This window comes from Taudactylus pleione, unplaced genomic scaffold, assembly GCF_031769625.1.
Source record: "Taudactylus pleione unplaced genomic scaffold, aTauple2 ptg000074l, whole genome shotgun sequence".
In the NCBI taxonomy this organism is placed as follows: domain Eukaryota; kingdom Metazoa; phylum Chordata; class Amphibia; order Anura; family Myobatrachidae; genus Taudactylus; species Taudactylus pleione.
In genome coordinates, this window is record NW_028284476.1 from 1,567,501 (window position 1) to 1,590,986 (window position 23,486).

The following is a 23,486-nucleotide window of genomic DNA, read 5'->3' on the forward strand; positions in this document are numbered from 1 at the left end:
CAGAGGTAGGAAAGCCCACATAATATAGCTGCTCATCTTTCATCAGACCAGACGTCCCTGCTTTATTTTTCATTGCCTCGGCTGAGTAGCACATCCATGTGCCTACTACTTTGTAAAGACTTATTTTCATTGCTCCCTATCAGGGGAAAATGGGATGTTCACCCCAGACTTCTGTTCTCTATTCCAGACCCCCCCCATCCCCCGATGATACACAGCGGTGTGGGAGGCTGCGAGGAATCTCTGCGGCATTACAGAGAGAGAGACGGAGAGAGAAGGAGAGCGCAGGAAAATTGGGCAGCTCGTTAGCAAAGCGCAGAACCAATCAGGACAAAATTATGCAGTCATGTAAGAAATAATATCTATTAGGCTAATTTAATCAGCGCATACTTTACAGATGGATTAGAATGCAGAATCCAATTATATCAGACATTGCGGCTACATTGGACTTGCAGCCCCTCATACGGGGGAGAAGGGGACAAAGGTAGGGAGGAGGCAAAGCTGGGGTCTATAACACATGGTTAGAAGACAGCCACCGCATGCTATTTACATTAACCCCTTCTCGGTGCAATCCTGCAATAAATGTGCTAAACGGTAATCCGGAGACACGAAAGGCCCAAGTAACTATAATTTAGTAGAAGATCCTGAATAACAGATGCTCTTTTATTAGGCAAGATAGGTCAATCACTGAGCGAAGGATTACTTTAATAGACATATTTTGGCGGTGTTCAATCGCAATGTATTATGATGTCACTACAGGACATGTGAATGCTACAAACACCAGAAGCTGGCAAAATAAATGGCAACAACCGGGCATTCATGGGACCGCACATGGTGCAATCTGGTCCCTGCAGACTATCTGGCCCCGCCTACATGATGTAGCGAGGAACGGCCATGTTCGCTGGCCAGGCTGAATGAAGTATCTCGGTGGCCCCATATTTCCTGCAAATGTGGTTACCTGGAGAGCAGACTTCTCTGCCAGGCTCTGCCCAACTGCAAACTACGGCTGTAGTGGTCAAACTTTCTCATAGTTAGTAACACCACCTGCTACTTCTGCTGCATGGCCAAAAAACGTTTGTGTTCTTCACAAAAGCCCAGTATAAAAATGCCCAGGATACCATCTGTGAATTGTGGTAGGACCGATTATCCGGAAAATGGCATTACCGCCACAGCTAATGCCCCAAAAATGAATATGCCCAAATTTGTATATACAGTTAATTTATCCTTAAAAGTACATTATTATTATCATAGTGCTGCACTATCTGAGAGACCAAGTACAGGGCACCAATTTAACTACGCGGCAGACATTCCTTTAACGAACATTCTAACCTATTCATGCTTATTTGGAGATTCCAAGATAGAGGGCTCTAGATGGGTGGAAGCGACTGGTACAAAGCCCACTCTCACCTTTCTACTGGATAATGAATGAAATGCACAATGCTTGTAGTACAGTGAGCCGCCACCAGGTGGCTCCTACTTCACTTACTGAATTACTCAGCAGCAGATTTAATCGGTCACTTTCCAGACGGAACAACAAATGAATGCTCAAAGTTCACATTGGAGTCTCAACTCGTTTTTCTTACCACAGTATTTATTTTTGTCTGTACAAAGATTATTAAATCGAGCCATCGCCGTTTATATCCTAAGCCACTTTTCATTACTTCAATGTATATAAGCAGTTAATTTTCTTATGGCTACAGCAACGAGTGATCATTAGGTTATGGCAAGAACTGTGGTTCTAGGGAGCACATGCTCTAACACTATGCAATAATATTAAATATACAGGACCTGATTCGTTTGCAGAATTAGCATAAGCTGAAAAAAGTAATTGTAGACTGCGCCTACTCGGCAACATGCATAGGAGAAAGTTCAATTCCTGGCAAGGACTGCGACGTGCCATCAGGACAACGTCACCTCATCGACAGCAATGTCACCAATTTTCCCTTGCACCCCATAGAGGTGCGCCAAGAGCTGTTGAACTACTGTAATTCTTACGTCGCGGCCCCACACCCTGCGATAAGTGAATTCCACTTTAGACTATCACAGCAAGGGGCCTATGTACTAATAATCGTGGTACTTCCACGCTTATCAAGGTTCCGTTTCGCGGCGGATATAATTTTTTAATGAAACTATCCAAGCTATGGGAAGCTTGCAGGGAACGCTGTTGCGGTAACCGCTGTCCCTGCGAGTTAAATCCCCGACATTATGTAGAAGTCATGCACACAGCGTCAGCCAGGGTGCGGGGGAGACATCGGAAGATCTCTATCCTGCGATTAAGCCCCCATAGGCTTAAACAGTTTACACCATCTGGAGATGGTGCAAACTAACGGGGCCAAACTCCGAAAAGGTCTTTGGAGGTTGGTACATAGGGCTGAGTTTGTTGTCCCCATTGATAATAATGGGGACTGCGATCTGAAGTGCTAATTAGCACTCTACCCGAGATTTCTCCTGCATTGTGCTATTAGTACATAGCAACAGTTCATAACATTATGCTGAAACTACAGTTTCTACATATTAATATAAAAAAGCTTGATAAATAGGCCCCCAAAATGAGGCATTATCATCATAGCCCTGGTTATAGACATAAATAAACAGTGTGTTGGTAGACCCAGGAGGAGGACTGACTAGGAAATAGGCTGAGAAAGGAGGCTCTCTGTAAATAGGACACTATTCCTCTCTATGCCGTTCTATACAGATCCTACTTACCCCACTTAATAGGAGACACTGCTCGACTAGTCACAGCGGGAGCTCTGTTGGGGATACATTCCCTTAGCTTCTATGGTGTAAGATCATTTTATTCTGTATGTGGGGGTGGTGCTGCTGCGATTCTTGATACATACATTCCGGAGCTTCTTGTTGCAGCAGTCACCTGTTTTCAGTGTCTACTCCCATTACACAAGTTCAGTACAGCACGGCGGTACAAATAGCAAGCTGCGTGTACACCCAGTCTCCGCCAAGGCCCCCCCGACCGATCCCATTAAATATTGCAATGCAGCCAGAGTGTTTCACATCCTTTAATGAAGTACCCTGGCATCAGCTAACTTCTATATCGCCGCGCGTGTGTGGCCAAGGCACGATCCAACAGAAAACAGCCTGACCCTTACCGGGGTCTGCCTGTAAGTGTGGTTGTCAGAGGACGCTTTGAACCGAAGTGTGTAGTCGTCTTCCAGCTGCAGACTCCGGTGTGATCAGCCTGGGCCCTGAACAGCCAGATGTCCAATTCAGGCAACCATATGTGTCACCAAATTGGAAAATGATCCTGTCACTTGAGCCGAACAGCAGGAATGGCTCGTGTTTGGCTGTCTGTAGATTTGTCCCCCCTATCAGTGACATTATTGTGACACATCTAGACTAGCACTTAAACACAGATGTGTCCCAACACAATGGTTTAGGAAACGGTCAACACACAAAGTCGGCTACTCGTTACTATGCTCTCAAACATACCGTTAGATGTCCTGGGTTAGAATGGAGACTTGCTGGTGGGTATTTCGCTGTGCCTGGACTAAAACGTGTGCCAGGTGCGGTGTTGTCGGGGATAATAATCGGACTGACAGCAGTGAAAACATTGCATTATTGTGCAAGAGGTGAGGAGTTAAGTGCCCCAGAGTATTGTACGTTACAAGTCAGGACGAAAATCTTCTCGCACGTAGGGGCTTTCTCATTACGGACACTGTGCTGGAATTAATCAAGGTGAAAATTGCAATCAATCTCCCACTGCGAGGAACGGCTGGGCATACTGTGCCATGTGATATAGAGTCTAGTAAAGCAAAATAGGTAGTGGAAAGCATAGGTGGGCGAGCTAAGTCTACTTACAAGTGTTCCTGAGGGCAAGGAAAGAGAAAGATAAAGGAAGTCTTATTTCCTCAGCTGTTGGTGTCCTATAAAGTACTCTACAGTCCCACATATAAAGCTGGATCCATACCAAATGCAGAGAAAAAGCAGGATCTGTACCAAATTCAGAGGAAAAAAATTAAAATGGACCCAAAAACAAAAAAGTTGGATATACGATAAATACAGTGAAAAAGCTGGGTCCATGCTAAATACACATACAAAGTCACATTAACATTAAATTGGTTTTAAAAGCCGATAAACAATAAATTTGCACAAAAATCTGTGAATTTTAGTACGGCAAGATCTCTGTGTGTCTGTTATGCTGGGTACACACTAGGACGACGGATCGGTCAGCAGGCCAATCTGCCGTCCTAGTGGCTGATTGGTTAGCTATACACACTTACCAATCGGCCGCTGGATGTCCCTGGGCTGACATCACAACTGAGCGGGCATTGAAACTTGCCTGCCCAGTTGAGTGGTCAGTGTCAGCGGGACCGTGCAGTCAGTGTACGGGCGGTCGGCAGGTCGCCCGTACACACAGCTAGATGAACAGATACATCTTTCAGATATATCGGCACCGGCTGTATTGCAGGGCCAAATTGACATGTCTGTGAACAACACTGTTCAGACATATCGTATGTACACACACGATCTGCTACCGATATATTGCTCATTGTGTGAATTCGACTTATGTGTGCGCGAGTGAGAATCTAGTTTGGATCCAGCCTTTTCTATATACTTAGGGGCCGACACAATTGCAGGCGATTCCGTGATGCGCCGCTGCGAATAAAACTCTGCGGCCACTATGCTACCAAGTGCGGCACATGGATGGAAGCGCTTACTCGGGGGGCAAGTCGGCTCACTCCTAACTGAATCGACCCCTTATTATAGATCAAGCTGTTTTCTATGCACTTGGTATGGATCGGGCATTTACCCCCTTTCCCAATTCAACTGTACATCCACATTGCTGGTGTGTCACCATTCAGGTCCCCGCCAACAAAGGGTTAACACCCCTTACCGAGTCTGTGCGCCCCCCCCCCTCCCTCCCTGCACACACACAGCATCTGCTGCCCCTAGACAATCCAGCTGTCCAAAACTTTATTGGCAGCAAAATGTCAGCTCTGCGCGACAAGCACACGGGCAACGATCACATGAAATCACGCCAACATGCATGACAAACGGCGCAGGCACAGTGCTTCCTAGTTTGAGCACAGCAACGGGGGCACGCTGTTCCGGCACAGCCCGACTGACTCTAATACACCTTGAGTTGCAATTAGTGGCCCTGTCATTTTCGGCCGCTGCTGCCAATTAATTAAGCCTGTCAAACGGAAAAACAGCGGCACTCACAAGATAATTAATATCGGGAGAGACGCGGCAGCTCGGAGCTGCGAGAACGTACCCTGGAGAAGAGGAGAGAGAGAGAGAGAGAGGAGGAAAGACAAATAGAATCTCGATGAGAAATACAGAGAGACAGAGACTGGGGAGAGAGACAGTTCAGGGAGTAAGGAGAGACTACGGAGGACAGACAGCTCATACAAGCTAAGACATGGACATAAGGGAACACATCAGAAGAGATGGGGGGAGGGGGGATGAGATATATGGAGATTTGGAGAATAAAAACTGTTGGAAACCCCCAATGTGTGGTGTGTTATGCAGTACAATATAAAGATTTTCTCAGTAAAGAGAATAAAAGTGACATGTCGGACTCCAGGAGACACTGCACAGACAGAAGTTGTGTAGAGAAGAGTTTGAGAGCAGACTGTGCGAGCCGCCACAATGTGAGAGGAGTGATTGGTACCAGCAAACTGGCAGAGAAGAAAGTTAAACTGCCCTTGTTCTAATTGTTAAATTTGATGGTCCGTGGAGGGGGAGGGGGGGGGAACGCTCTGATTAAAAGCTCCCCACGAGCCCGGCAGCCTCTCGCAGTCTGGGCAGCTGCAGTGTCAGGGCTGGGGAGCTTATTCATATCATTAAGCCCCAGAGAACTTAATTGAAAGAAGAGCCAGGCCTGGACCTTGACACGCAGGAGGTCAGAGTAATTGCTGCCGGACATATTTAACATTAAGATAATCAGCCTATTAATTACCCTTCGGATCATTAAATCAGCCAGTTGCAAAATGAAATTCCTGCCTCTATTACTCAGCTGAGAGACCACGGGGCCTTCACTCACCATCTATCAGTTTGAGGCTGAGCCAGCGAGAGAGAGAGGGGGGGAGAGAGGAGAGAGAGAGTGCCGGGAGGAGAGAAGAGACAGGTGAGAGAGGAGGAGACGGGAGAGAGAGAATAAAAGTATACAGGACCTAGAAGGGGAGAGGTGATGTGGGGCTCAATGATGGGAAGCACACAGGGGACGTGAGATGTATGGAGGACAGGAGGTAAGACAACTAAACTAGCCTCTCCCTTCTTCCCAGTATTGGAGACACGAGACCTCAAACCACCGATGTGCACAGGGTTAAATGCGCACCAAGACAAGAGCTGGCCCTTGGACCAGAGAGTGGAGATCACAGCCAGCCATGAGGTCCTGATTACAGCAAGTTAACGAGGTGAGGTGACCCTGGCTGGCAGAAGCAGGAGCCAGGGTAAGTAAATAGGGGAGGGCAGGCGTGGAGAGGACTGAGGGGGGGGGGGGGGGGGCTGCCTGCTCTCCACTTAGCAGGATAATAAAGGAAATCATCCTTGATTATCAGTGCTAATTTGGACACTGCCGGTAGCTTGTTATGCGAGCTCTGAGTAGCATTTAATTAATTCAATTGCTTGTTAATGGGGGAAGTGACATGTGGGGAGCAGATGGGTCTATGGGTCAGTGTAGCTGAGTATTGTCCTGTCACATACACCCCCCTCCTGCTCTCATCTCCAAAATCATGAGTTATATCAGCAGCACTGGTCCATCAAACCTCGCTGTCAGGGTGTATTCTTATAGTATGATACAATATAACTAAACATTGACGTGGCAGAATAAAAACAGCACAACTATTCAAACACGGTAGACTACATACAAGTAACAAAAATATCAAACAAAATGACAATACAGACAAAATGTACATTAATCAGCGGAAAGGTTCTTGTTGTGATTTAATGACCAGACCGAATTCACGTTCTCACAATGTGTCAGCCCAGGGGTAACATTTCTACCACCTAAATATATATGTTGTTACTCTCCTGGACAGTTAGGGCCTTCTATAAGTAACATAAATAAGTACAGTATCATCTAATTTTATGTGCATCCTATAAGGACAAGGGGCTCATAACTCCTTAAGGGGTTAGTGACATTCTCAATCAGCACCATGTTAGAATAACAACACACACACATTATAATATATATATATATATATATTATCTATCTATATCTCGATATACATAGAGGAATCATTATGTCCATTTATGTCCTGATGAATAGACCTATGAGCTTTGAAACGTCGACACATATTTTTGATATGATGATGTCAGTTATTTAATACAATTTGACTTTTTCCATCAATTGGAGTGCCACCTTCCTTTAATAGTGCTTGGGTGCATACTCAGGCCATAAAGATTCCTCTATACATTTATTTTAGGATGGCACCCGCTTTGTAGCCATATCGTCCTGAGTGCCGTACAAAGCCCACTGTATCTATATACATACATACATATATATATATATATATATATGTATACACACACAGTTGTAAAAAGACGCCCACCGACGGCATCTCAGATCCACATCTTGTATCCAAAAAAAGGAGCATTGGACAAACATCAGTCGCTACCCTATAGATGCTCAGAATGCCCGCTACAAGTAAGACGCCAGGGACACTGCGCCCGAAGACGCAGTCTCTGGCTGCCGCACTCCCCTGAAACGGTTGCGACACGTCTACATTTTTGTCCCCTCCCCCCCTTACTTCACCCAAACGGTCGCTGTCTGTCAATCACCCTACATCCTAATCCACACTGCAACCAGTCGTCGCAAAAATATCATGCACATGCGCAGTGCGGCTCAGACCAAAAATTGGTAATTTGCGACCGTATCTAAACTGCGACCACCTATGAATCAGGCCCGCAGTGAGCGCTGATCTATGTGGAGAGATGCCGATATACAGCACTCAGCGGCATTTACAGAAGGGTCTGACATACATGCAGTGGAGGAGAAAATAAATGAATACACAATGGTAAATAATAAAGGTAGTGGTCGTTTTATACATGGAACAACTTTTGCTAAAGGCCCTCATTTATTTGGATACGCAATACAACTCGGATTAAGTTTTAAGAAGCTGTGGACCTTTTCTTCAATGTACATGTAAATGGCGTTAAACGCATGTAAAATGTATATCGAATAAAAAAAAAAGTCCTAAAATGTTTTGTTCCCCTCATGGTATCCCTATTGTGTGCATGATGAAGCTGGGACGCAGTACTTGTACTGGCGACCTCTGCTGGACAGATGGGGTACTAGGTACTGGCTGTACTGAGCAGGCTCCTGGCTTCATTACCAAAAACGTTACCACAGTACATATAAACATTTCTTACTTTGTTGTCCTTGGTTCTATAGAAACAAAGTGTGATTTAATATTTATTAACATTTACTTATACCCCTTTTCAGACACACACCAAAAACCCAGGTTTTTTCTTTTCTTCTGTACACGCGTATCTACCCGGGTCTTGGCTATGTCTGAACAGTAACGACCCGGGTTGGAGTTCTGAGTCCGTGACCCTGCAATCGACCAGGGTTATTCTCGGGACTTGCAACACGGGTCAGTGCCCTGACTTGTGTTTGAAAGGCTTGACCCGGGTCATGCCTAAAAAGACTTGATTGGCAGACACAGCAGCGCTTGGAGATGACATAATCTCCAAGCGTCCATTGTTAGATGGAAGACGCAGGTCACTAGAAGACCCGGGTCCTGTGTGAAGGGTGGCGCCCCAGGAATAACCCGGGATCAGCAGCCAGGTGTAAAAGAGGGTAGATACTGAAACCCGGCTTCAACTCGTGCTCAGTGCCCAGGGTTCCGAGCCAGGTTAAAGCCGGGGTTTATGTCTAAAAGGGGTATTTTATATAGCGCCAGCATATTCTGTTGAGCACCAGCGGAATTGTACCCCAGACTCATGTAGTATTCTGTGCTCATATTCTGTTGAGCACCAGCTGAGGCGCTAACTGGGTGATGTTAATGAAACGCAGCAATATGAAATAGGGTGAGTGTGAGCATTCATACAAATTAAATAGTTTTTTTTTGCGCTGCAGTTAGTACTGGGCACTCGAAGTAACAATTCAATTGTTGCTCCGATAGGGTGCGGGATGCCGGTGGTCTTAATACCGGCGCCAAACTCTCGACAGGTCGGGATCTCAGCACCAGTATCCCGACCGTCGACATCCCGAAGGGAAGTATCGGGGTGCAGGGGAAGGGTAGTGGGGTTAGAGTTAGTCACTAGGGGGAGGGTTAGGCACCAGGGAGGAAGGGTTAGGATTAGGGTGTGGGGTGGGGGAGGTTAGGTTTAGAAACTAGGGAGGGAGGTTAGGTTTAGGCACCGGGGAGGGGGAGGTTATGTTTAGGCACTAGGGGGGGTTAGGCACTAAGAAAGGTGGGTTAGGGTAGGGGGTAACAAAATACCATTGACTTCTATAGCTGTCGGGATACCATACCCAACCCGCCCAAACTAAATTTTTCGGCAGCGCACCTAATATTTTAGACGGTTTAGCCGCTTTATGTGTGTAAACCTGATGCTTTTGTATGCCAAATGTAATGGGCGCCCTACACAATGGAATATTACCCCCCGATCTCTCGTCACTTTAGACTGGATATTGCGAGTGAAAAAACACAGCTATAGCCATATATAGTGTATATAGTGTTCATTCTAGCACCCTGCACCTGTCACAGCCCACACAGTTCCTCTTTCCTGTCTGGGGTGTCACTCTCTGCTCTGGTGCTTCTAGCACGCTGTGGTCTGTCTCTCGCAGCTTGTTGCTGTAGCTGAGTGTGCTAGAAGCATCAGAGCAGAGAGCGACACCCCTGGCAGGAAAGCGGAACTGCATGGACTGTGACAGGTGCAGGGTGCTAGAATGAACACTATTATACAGACTTTATTTAGGCTGAACGAAGTGGAAGAATAGGAGCTGGAAAACCAATTCAAGTGAAACAAAACATTATTAAAAGTGTTGTAAAAAAAAAAATGGAGGCACTATAGGTCGCTGTTTAAATTGAGGAAAATGTTAGTCTTTGTATTGGGATATCTACAGACTTTTGGGAATTGGGCAGGAAGAAGAACTGGACAGGGGCCTAAAAGGTGGATATCATCAGAATTACATTAAAAAAAGAGATGTAAAAATTATCAGGGGACACTTCCTAATCCACCCGGTGTGGACTGGGGCAGGTCTTCTGCATGGTACGACCAGAAAACACTGAACATGTGCGGAATCTGGGTGTTGTCCTGGATAGTGGCATATGACACTTAAACATCAGGTATCAGCCACAATCAAATCCTCATTCTTTCATCTGAGGAACATAGCCAGAATCAAGCACTTAATTCCCTCAGAAGATCTGCCTAAGGTTATACATGCATTTATATACATCACGCCTGGTCTCCCAGCAAAAGAATTGCAAAAGAATTGCACCTCTTGCAGATGGTACAAAACGCAGCTGCCAGGCTATTAACCAACCAGCCCCGTTCCAGCCACATAACACCCATTCTCTACTCCCTACACCGGCTGCCTGTCAGATGGCGAATTGTTTTCAAGATTGGCTTACTAACTTACAAAGCCCTACATGGCCATGGCCCAGGGTACCTGAGGCAGCTTCTGATTCCTTACTGTCCCACTCGATTACTGCGATCCGTTGACAAAGGACTAATAACAGTACCTAGAATCTCACGGAATTCGTCTGGGGGTCGAGCTTTCAGTTTTGTGGCTCCAACCTTATGGAACTCTCTTCCCTGCACAGTTCGAGAGGCCTCCACTCTAGAATCCTTCAAAAATAGACTCAAGACTCCCCTATTCACCCAAGCATTTCACTAATGTCCCCTTGCTTAAGCTTATTTTGTACTGTAAAGGCAAATGTAAAGCACTTTGAGTCCTTTAGGAGAAAAGCGCTATATAAATAAAATAATAATTATTATTATAAGTAGGACGGTTCTGCATCCCTCCTGCTATCAAGAAATCTCCAGCAGCAATTGGTAAGGGAGCACATGAATAAAGCAGGAACACTTAGCAGTGGTGACAGAGTATTGGCCTTAAGTGTCGGTGAGAACCTGGTATCCAGTGATCATCAAGCAATGGTTTAATGTAAAGATACTGACTAACTCATACTAACTCATACTACATGAAAACAGAAGATTTTAGGTCTGACATTGAACAGATGATAAAATATGTGAGTAATTCTCTGGCAGGGCTCAGGCAGCTGAATGCAGTAAAAGTGGGTGGGAAACAAAAATCTGTCTTTGTTAGCCATAACACGGATACGTACGCATACGCTATTGGCTGAAGTCACGCCAAACAGCCCTTTTCGGCGCACCAGGTCCTGTGCGACTAGGCTTGCGTGAGTGTCTAAGTCTCGAGACTGCACTGATTAGTTTGATATGTGACACTTGTATATCGATGTGCGACTGTGCCTGAATCTGTATAGTGCTACAATGCCGCGGCTTTGCTCCACGTCAAGTTCCGTTCAGTCTCACGGAGCATTTTGTCGCTACCGAAACGCATTTTCTGGGGCGAAAAAGATGCTACAGAGCTTGGTGCGGCTCACTGGAACCAGTCGTCTCACAACGCATGGCGTACTGAGGCCAGGTATGCGAGGACGCATCTGCATGAGGTAGACACCCACCCACTTACACAGGGAACCGTAACTGAATGCATACATGGTCTGTATAGCCCAAATACATATAACAACAATTATAATGATGATAACAAAAATAATAGCAGCAGCTTGAAAGCTTAACGGTAACCAGTGAGATGCGGATCCAGAGGACTGGAAAGGAGCGACTATAGACCTACTGTACAAAGGTGGAGGAATTAAAGGGCCTGATTCAGCCGTGGACGCACACTGAACGCAATACCGATGCTGGCGGAGCTGAGCGATTATTTGCTACTGTGCATGAGCAATAAAATTACAGGAAATGCGTTTCTCTAAGTGTATGCAGAAATGCGCTGTCGCATACGGGATCACTTGCATTAGGAAAAGCGAGGTAACGCCATGGCCGTTCCTGGGTGGAGGCCTGATGTGTGCACTAAAAAAGTTTTTCTTGGGGGCGTGTTATGGAAGTGCAGCCGCGGCAAGCCACTGAACGCGGCTGCATTCTCAGCTAGTATTCAAGGTAAGAGCTGAAACTAGCATTTGCATATCACCGCCACTGCGATTCCGCAAAAAGTCGCAGTCGTGGCTGCAATGGCGGGCACCTCTGAATCAGGCCCACAGACTGGTAACTATAAACCAGTGGACCTGACAAAGTTAGTTAGTAGGGAAGTTGCTTTTTACTAGGTCACAATGAGGAAGGGTTCTCCAAATGAGAACAGCCCGCCCTCCCTTGGATGTATGCTACAAGCATCGCAGCCACTGTAAACCTTCAGATTACCATCTACGTTGTCTGCTTGGAGGCACAGCAGCCTACACTAAAGTAACATGTACTGATGCTCTGCTAAGTGAAGACAACAATCATTTCATTAGCCAATAATAAGAGACGCCGCAGCTTCTGACACCATCAGGAAAGTTCCGTATCATCATTTGGTCACATTTCTCTCTTACTACATTAGCAGTGACACTGACCTGGGGCTTTCTGAACATGGCTTCACATGCCCTTGACTGCTCCCCTCCCACACGCTGTTCGCCAGCTCGTTCCCAATGGCTGACATGACTTTTATGAGCTCGGGCGGCCAGTCGTCGAGGTCCAAGGAACGGACGCGGGAGAGATGGGTCCCCAGGTTACGATGGATCCCAGAACACTCTATGCACATCAGGGCTCCGAGGTTGAGACTGGCCCAGTCTGGGTCTGTGGGTCATCAGAGAGAGGGAGGTGAGAGATAACTAACACACACACACACACACACACACACACGATGGCCGTTATATGCATTGTAACAGCAAGGAGGCATGAACAGGTTAATAACGATAGCTAGGACACTACAGCTTGTGCGCTTGACCACTTTGGAGAGGAACAAAACTTCCCCTAATATCACTTTTCCCCAAAAAAAAAAAAAGGTTTTGTAAAACAAGACTATTATTATTATTACAAAGGGAACCTTATTCCTCTCCATTCGCTACAACACGCTCTTACTTTGCCAAAAGTAAAACAAAGTGCAGATACAGGTAAATATTACGCCTCTCGTCTTGTTCAGTGGAATGCAATGAAATACATATGGATTATTTTTTTTTAAATGTAATTTTTTTTTATAATTTTTCATGATCAACGCCGTCTGATCTTAAATGTATAAAACCGCCTTATAGCCAAGTGGGGCTTAGTTCAGAATGTGATTGGGTAACGTGCCACCATGTGCAGACGTGCACATATAGGTTATGCCTTCTGCCTATGATGGAGGATGGCGCTGACTGTAATTTTTATGAAACACGTCTTTGGACAACTGCCAGGGACTCCAATAAAACATCCCCGATGGCTGCATTGTAATGAAACATTTTAGAATACTGGCAAACTGTAATTTCATAGCACCTGTCAGACGTAGGAATTCCCTCGTTTTATTCAACAAGACTTCTACTAATCTGAATGGTAATGTCTCTAACATAATGGCAGAGATAACGGCAGATAGGGATGGGTAATTATAAGAGCGGCCTCCTTTGAGGCTTTACTAAAGGAGGTTGCATCACTAAGTCTGTGGCTCTCTTGACAGATTTTTTTCTAGCCTCAGTGTCTCCATCTGATGGTAGGTGACTGTATCCACTAGTATTACATGGTTTGATTTTATTGTACTTTGGCCCTCATTCAGAGCCGTACGCTCTGAGCAGAGCGCACGCTCTGCATGAGGGCCGGGCTCCTTTTTCATGGAGCGTCCTCCTGGACGCTCGTATAGCTGTGGGTCACCACCCACAGGCTATACGAGCGTGCATTTTGATGACCGCGATGGTCGTGACCATCGCGACCATCGAAATTGCGAGCCGGAGCCTGCGGTTGAGGTTTTCAACCGCAAGCTCCGGAGTGATTTTGGCTCTATCAGAGCCAAAATCACTCCCACTGACTAGTGATGTCAGTGGGCCGGCTTCTGACGGGAGGCGTTCCCGTGGGAACGCCCCCGTCAGGGAGGCACGCCCACCAAAGGGGGCGTGCTGTCAATCAACATTGACAGCACGCCCCCTTTGATCGGACACAACGAGCGAAGGAAAGTCCTTCGCTCGTCGTGTCTGGCGCATGCGCACGACGGAGCTCCCTCCGTCGTGCGCATGCTCAGTGCAGACCATCGACCCACTTGCGAGCGTACAGCCGCTCGCGAGTGGGTCTGAATCAGGCCCTTTATGTGCTATTATCATTAAAGCGGCACATACACGGCGCGGTTTGAAAACGTACGACACCTCGGTACGTTTTCAAATTCAGCCCGATGCATCGCGTGCTGCTGGGAATGGTAAACGATGCTTCTTACAAGGTGCTTCGTTTACCTATTTAACAACATGACGGATCGCAGATCTTATGGTTTTTCTATAAGATCTACGATGCCGATGGACGACGGCGGGGACGCGCATCGCCGTCGTACAGCATGCCAAAACACACACGATATGCACGATTGATCGTTGCGATTGATCGAAATCGTGCACATCATCTAAAACATCTTACAGTGTATGGGCCGCTTAATAAAGGGGGCAAATCGATTGTTGCGTTGGTGGCGATAATTAATGGGCGCCCGGTGTTGCAATTGAATTGTTCTGGGCACCCATTAATTATTATGGTCTTCAAGGGGATGCAGGCAGAAAGCCGACGGTCGAAATGCCGACAGCCGGCTTCCCGACTGTCAAATCCCAGCAGGGTACTAATGACAGGCGTCGAAATCCCGATGCCTGTCATTATACCTACGTCTGTAGCCCAACGCCTGGCATACCGAACAAAGGTAAGACGGGCGATGGGTGCGGACAGCCGCGCGGGGGGGTGAGGTTAGGTTAGGGGCTCCCGGGGGGGGGGACACTTAGGGTTAGACACCCCCCCAGGAGGGTTAGGTGAAGGGGGGGTTAAGGATTAGGCACCCCCAGGGGGAGGTTAGGGTTAGGCACCCCTCCCGCCCCCCGGGAGACTTAGGTTTAGGCTGCGGAAACGGGGGTGGGGGGGGGGGAATATGGTTAGTAATACTTACCTTTTCAGCTGTCGGCATCTTCACTGCTGCCGGTCTTCTGGCGTCAGGATTTGAACCGCCGGTATTTCATACCGATCCATCTTCAGGCTCTATTAAACTGGATTTAGCCGTTTTAAACGTCTAGTCCTGGTTAGGAGCGCCCAAACATACAGTTAGGGCACCCTAACCATGGATCGATCTCCTGAGGGTGTGAGCAGAAATGCCAGCGTGGATGTCTATCACACCCGAACGGAGCAACAATTGAACGCTCCCTAAAAATATAGCTGCTGAAAAAGATAATTGAAACGCCCCCAAAGGGTCCTCAGCGCTGTACAAGGGGCCTAAACGAAGAGACACTGCAAAATAAAAGAGTAATAGAGACTAAGGGCCTGATTCGGCAAGGATCGCAACTGAGATCGTGCATGCCATCGGCCGATTGTTGCATTCTGCGCATGCTTACGCGAACACCCCACTGCGATCGGGTAAATAATTCACATTAATAGTGGTTGAGCTTTCAAAAATGGCTGCCGCCACTGTGAGTATCTGGCCACTAGTACACTTTAAATTCAGGCACGTCTGTCAACAGTAAAGGCAAGGGGGCGATTATTCCGATGACAATGTAACAGTCGAGGCTCTTACACTTGCTATGACCTAAATGCAGAAGAGTAACCGAAACTATGATAATTTAACCCATGGTTGATCTATTTTACTTCCATGAAACAGCACAAATGCAAATGAAATAAAATATTGTGCGTACGGACAAGCCCTAAAGATTCCGATCCTTAAAGGAGGACAGCGGTGATTTACCAGGCTCAAATTTCCCCTGAGACATATCCATGGTGGTGTCTGTCACTGTCAGCTATAGCAAGCTGTCATCTACAACTACTGTGTCTTCTTGTGAGGGCTACAGCCTAGTTACATTATTTACCTGAATACATTCAATCATTAATATGTTCTGCTAATTAAATACACTTAATAATGGTTAGTAATACACATTTAATTATCCCTAGCGTCATCCACTCTCACTGGGGCTCCAAACAAATCACTGATGCAAACCCCCATATGACTAATACTGCAGGGTTTGGTGTCAGATGCAATAGGCCTACTCAGACGGCTTCATGCTATAGTGAGATAACTTGTAGCATTCTCCTTTAGTATACATGGCAACTGCAATTACTCTGCAAAAGGCAAAATGTAACACTATTATTAAACCACAGTAGTACAGTGCCACCTAGAGGTGAAATTATCATGACCATAGTAGAATGACGGCTTTATCAAGTAATAATATATGAACACTGCATTTGTGCGAGCAGCAGGTAGAGGGGTTCATCTCCGATGAATGTGAGGGGCTAATAAGCCATGCTGCCTGTGTATCCAGGGTTACCTAATATTTATCTATATGTAGGAGAGCAGAGAGTTATCTCATCTTGGTGTCTCCGGGGGATCTATACTTACTAAGTGCATCGCAGTCCACACAATGTGAATTTCCTGGCAGGTTGCGAATCGACTGTAGCGCTAAAGCCTCATTTTGGCTGGTGAGACGGGACTGAGGAGAGAGAGAGAGAGAGGTTGTGGGGTCAGACCACAGAGTAAGGGTATTCAGCAAAGCAAAACTGCATGTTAGCAATTAGAGGAGCAGTAGAAAAACTAACAGGTACATCAAAGATCTAGCGGAATTCAGTTGCAATTAATAGATAATCCCACTAGTGCTTGAGCAACGCTAAGCGGCTACAGGTAGAAATTACAACTTACAGAAATTGATTGCAGTTACCGACAGTCCAATCAGCAATCTGATAAGACATTGCTTGTGTACGGCTTTCTTTCTTTGCCCCATTTATGCTGCGACTTGCAGCCAAATTCGTTCTGAAACTGCAAATTTACACACAGCCCATGATGCCACTTTAATGTTGGGTAGACACATGTCGATATATTGTTCAATCGATCAACGAACGATATACCGCAAGTGCATCGGCGGGCGGGTACACCCGATATGTCTTAACGACGTTGTTCACAGATTTATCAGGTCGGACCCACAGCACAGCGATGTCTCTGTGTGTGTGTACGGGTGACCCGCCGACCGCCCATAGACAGGGGCCGCCGACACAGCCATCACAACTGGGCAGGCAAATTTAAATGCCCATCGAGTTGCTGATTGGTGTCTTTATTGAGCACACATATAAAAACAAAAACTATTAGCGGCACAGATCCCGGGGTTTTGGCTATCCCAAAATGTTGGCAATGAGCATCACAACCATTGCTCAGTTTGTCATTAATAATTAATATTTAAACATTTTCATAACCATACAGGTATTTTACACATTATGTACATTATTTTAACAGAAAAATCATTATTTGGAAATTGTACAAAATAATAGTATTTTATTAAAAGATAATTATCACCTTAAACTCCAGCAAGCCCCAGCCAACGGTGGCATTTCCTAACCTCACCCTTCACAGTTTAGCTAGTAATCGTCCTATCATTAGGGACTGGCTTTATCCCACTCCCATTTACAGGAACACAACTGTTGCCCAACTGTTTTCTCCCAGAGTTCAGCCTCATTTCCTTTATTCACTCTCAAAAAACCGAATGATCTTCGGACGCACTTGACAATCCCTTTCTCATGTCCTCGTGGACAACTTAGAAGGCGGTTTGCAAGAAGCTGGGAATTAATATTGTCCATTCATAGTTTTTGCCCCTTCTCCACAACCCAGAATCTCACCATTGGTAAGGCATCGTACCCATTTAAATCCTGGAGAACTAACGGAATGACCTCTTTGAGGGCCCTAATGAGCAGTTCCAAAAGGCGGTGCCTCCAGCCAAGTGACATTGTAGAGACCTTAAATCTTCCCTCTAGCCATATCTTTGCAGCTCACCAAGCTGCTCACTATGTATATTCCATCACCCACGGGCTCTCTCCTGCGGACTGGTCCAGTCATCTCTGACTCTATGTTTAACCACACCAGTGTCCACTAGCTTGACTATATTATATACCCACTATAAACACCTCTGTCCCATCATGGACCAGGTCCATAACACTATAAATCTCCCACTGGTTGAAAATCTTCCCTCATCTTTCCCTTGACTCGACTCTTACTCTTCTGCCACCTTTACGGCTAGCTCATACTGGGAGATGGTCCTGAGCATTCTTCACAGAGGCCACCTTTCCCCTCAGCGCTGGTTTTTTTAATCGGTATTCCCACTACCAGCGCCTGTTAATAATGTGGCCACTGTGATACCTTTTTATCACTGCACATGGGATTGCCCCTCTATTAAGCATTTTTGGATATGGGTACAACTCTTTACCTCTACTCATTAGCTCATCTATGTTTCCTTGTCTCCTCCGTGGGCGATCCTGGGTAACTTTCGTATTTCTAGAAGTGGAAAGCGTTTACGCTTAATAATTTCTGCAGTGGCTAGAAAGAGTATTTTACACTCTTTGATTCAGGAACACCCCCCACAGGGGGCCTCTCTCTCTCGCTAAGCTTTACTTCATATTCCGTATACACGGGGTGAAGGCCTCTTCATAAAGAATTTCATACCAAGATGGTTTTTTTTTTTTTGCAGTCTGGGAAAGTTTAATAAATTACCTGCCCCACTATTTCGTAGGCAAATCCATGCCCGTTTCAAGAGCACCATGTGGTACGAGACCCAGCTTCTACAGGATGACCCACTGATACTCCTCGTCCTAACCTTTACCCCTGCCTTAGACGCTCCCATTTAGCTTCTTCACTGTTACGCCGGATCCAGCCCAGCCCGCACACACTATTTTCAGTATTCATTATTTTATTTAGCCACAGCAGCTCCTTTCTATACTACCATTTGCCCATGTGTCCTATGTTGATCGTGCCTGTTGTGTTTTCCTCGATTCTGTACACGCATTGCTCATGTGACTAGTAATACTTTTTTCTGTACATTCCAATAATAATAATTAGCAAGAATATAAAAAAAAAAAAAAAAAGATAATTAGACTACTGGTTGCTAGTAAACCATAAATTTGAACAGAGTAGGTGAAAGGGACCCACCGTGAAAGGATATGTAGCCTCTATTGTAAGATAAGACTGTTAGGTTAAGAGGTCCTATTGTAGATGTATGAGTAATGGTTCCTTACCTTGTTCTTGCTACTTTCACAAGACTGTAGGCTGGCAAGTATTTGGCTCTCTATGGCCTGAACCCATGCGTCCCTCTCCTCGTAACTTGTGGCTTCAAAGTGCCAACTCTGGCCAGTAAGAGACACAATAATGAACTCAAAATTCTCCTCTTGTTCTGAAACAAAGCAAGTAAGGGGGGAGGGAGATGCTTCAATCAGACAAGATTACAATGAGCAAAGGGACACAGTACAATTCACTTTACCCAACGCGTTTCTCACCATTCACTACTGTCACTTACTGAAGAACAATCGAGTTCTCTGCAGCTGTGTAACACACCAGTGGCACTGGGAATATCTGCTCTTTCCCTTATTTCATAGCATTAGGATTGTCACATATATACTAACACCACAATATTAACCAATGAAGCCAGTTATAATAGGCGGCTATCTTAATGTCTGCCTTATATTTTCAGGAACATCCCTTTTTAATGTGCAATTCATTGTTCAGTACTTACAGGAAGATTGGTCAGGTGATGAGGTTTTTATATTAAAGAAAATATGTAATATAGAATATTTGAGTGTTTTGCTTGTTTTTATTATCCTAATCATGTTTTAGTACAGAACCAATTAATATATAAAGATGATGATGGTAAAGCAAATGAAAAATGGATTTAGAACCGACTTGCTATAATCATATGTTCACATAAGCAGCTTGTAGCAACACAAATGCAGACATCAAAGTTTAGCTTCATTTTTCAGATCTACAGCACATACTGTAGGAAACTAGGATTTTCAGGTTGTACATGATGTACTGTCAGGTGCCATGGTTGTGGGTGGTAGTCTTAGGTTTATTGTGATATAAGCGAAAATTAAAATATACAGTCAGGTGCATAAATATTGGGACATTGAAAGAATTTTCATATTTTGGCCTCTATTCACCACAATGGCTTTGAAATGAAACAAACAAGATGTGCTTTAACTGCAGACTTTCAGATTTAATTTGAGGGTAATTACATCCAAATCAGGTGAACGATGTAGGAATTACAACAGTTTCTATATGTGCCTCCCACTTTTGAGGGGCCAAAAGTAATGGGACTATCAACGCAAAAGCTATTTCATGGACAGGTGTGGACTATTCCCTCGTTATTTCATTTTCAATTAAGCAGGTAAAAGGTCTGGAGTTGATTCTAGGTGTGACATTTGCATTTGGAATCAGTTGCTGTCGACTCTCAATATGAGATCCAAAGAGCTGTCACTATCAGTGAAGCAAGCCATCATTAGGCTGAAAAATCAAAACAAACCCATCAGAGAGATAGCAAAAACATTAGGTGTGGCCAAATCAACTGGAACATTCTTAAAAAGAAAGAACGCACCGGAGAGCTCAGCAACACCAAAAGACCCGGAAGACCACGGAAAACAACTGTGGTGGATGACAGAAGAATTATTTCCCTGGTGAAGAAAAACCACTTCACAACAATTGGCCAAATCAAGAACACTCTCCAGGAGGTAGGTGTATATGTGTCAAAGTCAACAATCAAAGAGAAGACTTCACAAGAGTGAATACAGAGGGTTCACCACAAGATGTAAACTATTGGTGAGCCACAAAAACAGGAAGACCAGATTAGAGTTTGCCAAACAACATCTAAAAAAGCCATTACAGTTCTGGAACAACATCCTATGGACAGATGAGACAAAGATCAACTTGTACCAGAGTGATGGGAAGAGAAGCGTATGGAGAAGGAAAGGAACTGCTCATGATCCAAAACATACCACCTCATCAGTGAAGCATGGTGGTGGTAGTGTCATGGAGTGGGCATGTATGGCTGCCAATGGAACTGGTTCCCTTGTATTTATTGATGATGTGACTGCTGACAAAAGCAGCAGAATGAATACTGAAGTGTTTCGGGCAATGTTATATGCTCATATTCAGTCAAATGTTTCAGAACTCAATGGACGGCGCTTCACAGTGCAGATGGATAATGACCCGAAGCATACTGCAAAAGCAACCAAAGAGTTTTTTAAGGCTAAAAAGTGGAATGTTATGCAATGGCTAAGTCAATCCCCTGACCTGAATCCGATTGAGCATGCATTTCACTTGATGAAGACAAAACTGAGGGGAAAATGCCCCAAGAACAAGCAGGAACTGAAGACATTTGCAGTAGAGACCTGGCAGAGCATCACCAGGGATGAAACCCAGCGTCTGGTGATGTCTATGCGTTCCAGACTTCAGGCTGTAATTGCCTGCAAAGGATTTGCAACAAAGCATTACAAAGTGAAAGTCAGAATTAGGATTTAGGATTGTTTAGTTTGTCCCATTACTTTTGGCCCATTAAAAAGTGGGAGGCACATATAGAAACCGTTGTAATTCCTACACCGTTCACCTGATTTGGATGTAATTACCCTCAAATTAAATCTGAAAGTCTGCAGGTAAAGCACATCTTGTTTTCTTCTTTTCAAAGCCATTGTGGTGGTGAATAGAGGCCAAAATATAAAAATTCTTTCAATGTCCCAATATTTATGCACCTGCCTGTATATATATTCACACAAACACAATTCCTTATAAATATTTATAAGCGTAGAATAGTGCTGACATTGGCAATACTGGTCAGTATTGTGTACATATGACACAGAGATATACCTTGCAATATACGGAGTACTCCGCCTACTGCTGGGATAATACACACCTCACCAGCCTCCACAGACCAACTTGCGATAATCTTATGGTACGATTAAAAAGGACGATATGAATGATATCGATCATATCGTTATTGCTCATACCGTCCATTTTTCTGTGCCCAACGACCTGCGATGCGCGGGCACGTAAGGTCGATACCGATATCGACCATCGCCCGTGCATGCAGGCCAACCTGGTCGATATCGACAACGTTACTATAGGTACCCGCGATCGTTGATCGCGGATTGCCATAGTCGATGAGTTGGTGGGGTGCCAGATGATTGATATCGATCTTCCAGCACACCCGGGAGATCGAACAACGATATCGTTATCATTCGTCCCGTCTGGACGCACCATTAGCCTGTAAGATGCAGCAAGTGTACAGCACTATCCCAAATACACAACCATAATATCTAATGAACATACAGGTGTTCCTGCAGCTCCTGCTAACTTATTAGAGAACAAAGTGGCAGCTGCAATACACAAAAATACACCTAAATTCATAGTACACATACTGCATACAGGTACATAGCATGGTATATGAAGAGTTCTCTGTATTTCACCCTCAGTTAGTATTATAACAAATAGCTACACGTGGCAGCAGCGAGGCATAGATTGTATATAGCAGTGTACACTCCCGGGAGCACAACATGTAGAACAACGAGAAACAAAATGAGCCACACAGCACATTAAATAAGTAGTAAGCAAAAGAAAGGAGGTAATTCATGAGCACAAGCCATCTGCTATGCAGGGCAAAACACACAAATAATTGCCACAGTTTGAACATGTGCACCAACGTGCAGAGGACAGTTAACGGGGCAAGAGGACGGGGTTTGCGGAGGAGCATACATTTACACGAGCGGAGGGTAAGTTGGATGGAGCCAGGGCATTCATTGCAGAGCATGGAGCAGGAGCACTGGTGCCCCTAACGGAGGTTAGCAAACATTAAAGAGCAAACGCTACAATAGCAAAACAACTTAAACTAGAAGGTAAAGTCCCTACAAAAATTTTATAGGGGAAAAAACATTTTTGTGCGAGCAGCAGCCATGTTCTCTTTCGAGTTTGGTGCCCCCAAAACTTGGGAGAAATTATAGGGCCGTCTGTCGCTCATCTCTGCCTCGTGGTTATCAGCATCTTAAACTGATTATTAAGCAGTTCTAAGGTTTAACTGGTTTTCTGGGTGGAGCAATATTATTTCACCAAAAAAATAAAAAAAGTCCTCATGCCTGCCAGACAGATTCCACCTTAGTGAGCAGCGGAAGGAGAGGGATTCAGTAACCCCATCTTTATCACAAAAGTTTCCTGAGTTTTCAAGTGCGCACGGAAATAGGTTACACTTACAACCACAGGTGTAGGAGCTACAACCTGGAACCCCCCATAAGCCAGAACATTCCAAAAGCAAATCGTTTCATTTAAAAAAAAATCTGTAATTACTTGCAGTCACTGAGAGGAGCAGCGCACGCATAACAATTTAACGTGGAGGGGAATGCTTTAGGCAATGTTATTTCACCAATAATACAATATGTGCTGGCCACTTTATTATCATTAACAGCTGCAAAATGCTACAGAGTTTGGCCACTTTAGATAGGTTGACGATTCCTTGTGTTTTCCCCACCATAGCTCTCTATCCCTGCCCCTGTATCATCGCTACACACTGCCCCCATAGGCATTTGTG

General features: G+C 45.1%; 1 protein-coding gene across 5 annotated transcripts in view; it reads right to left on the reverse strand.

The window, feature by feature from the left end:
• AGAP1 (ArfGAP with GTPase domain, ankyrin repeat and PH domain 1) overlaps positions 1-23,486 on the reverse strand; it is a 402,392-nt gene that overhangs the window by 13,963 nt on the left and 364,943 nt on the right. For all 5 annotated transcript variants that reach the window (XM_088467751.1, XM_088467750.1, XM_088467753.1 and 2 more), the window contains 3 exons: positions 19,159-19,313; positions 16,505-16,595; positions 12,549-12,771 (listed from right to left, as the gene is read on the reverse strand). In XM_088467751.1, coding sequence (XP_088323877.1) covers positions 12,549-12,771; positions 16,505-16,595; positions 19,159-19,313 — 469 coding nt within the window. The remainder of the gene's footprint in view (positions 1-12,548; positions 12,772-16,504; positions 16,596-19,158; positions 19,314-23,486) is intronic.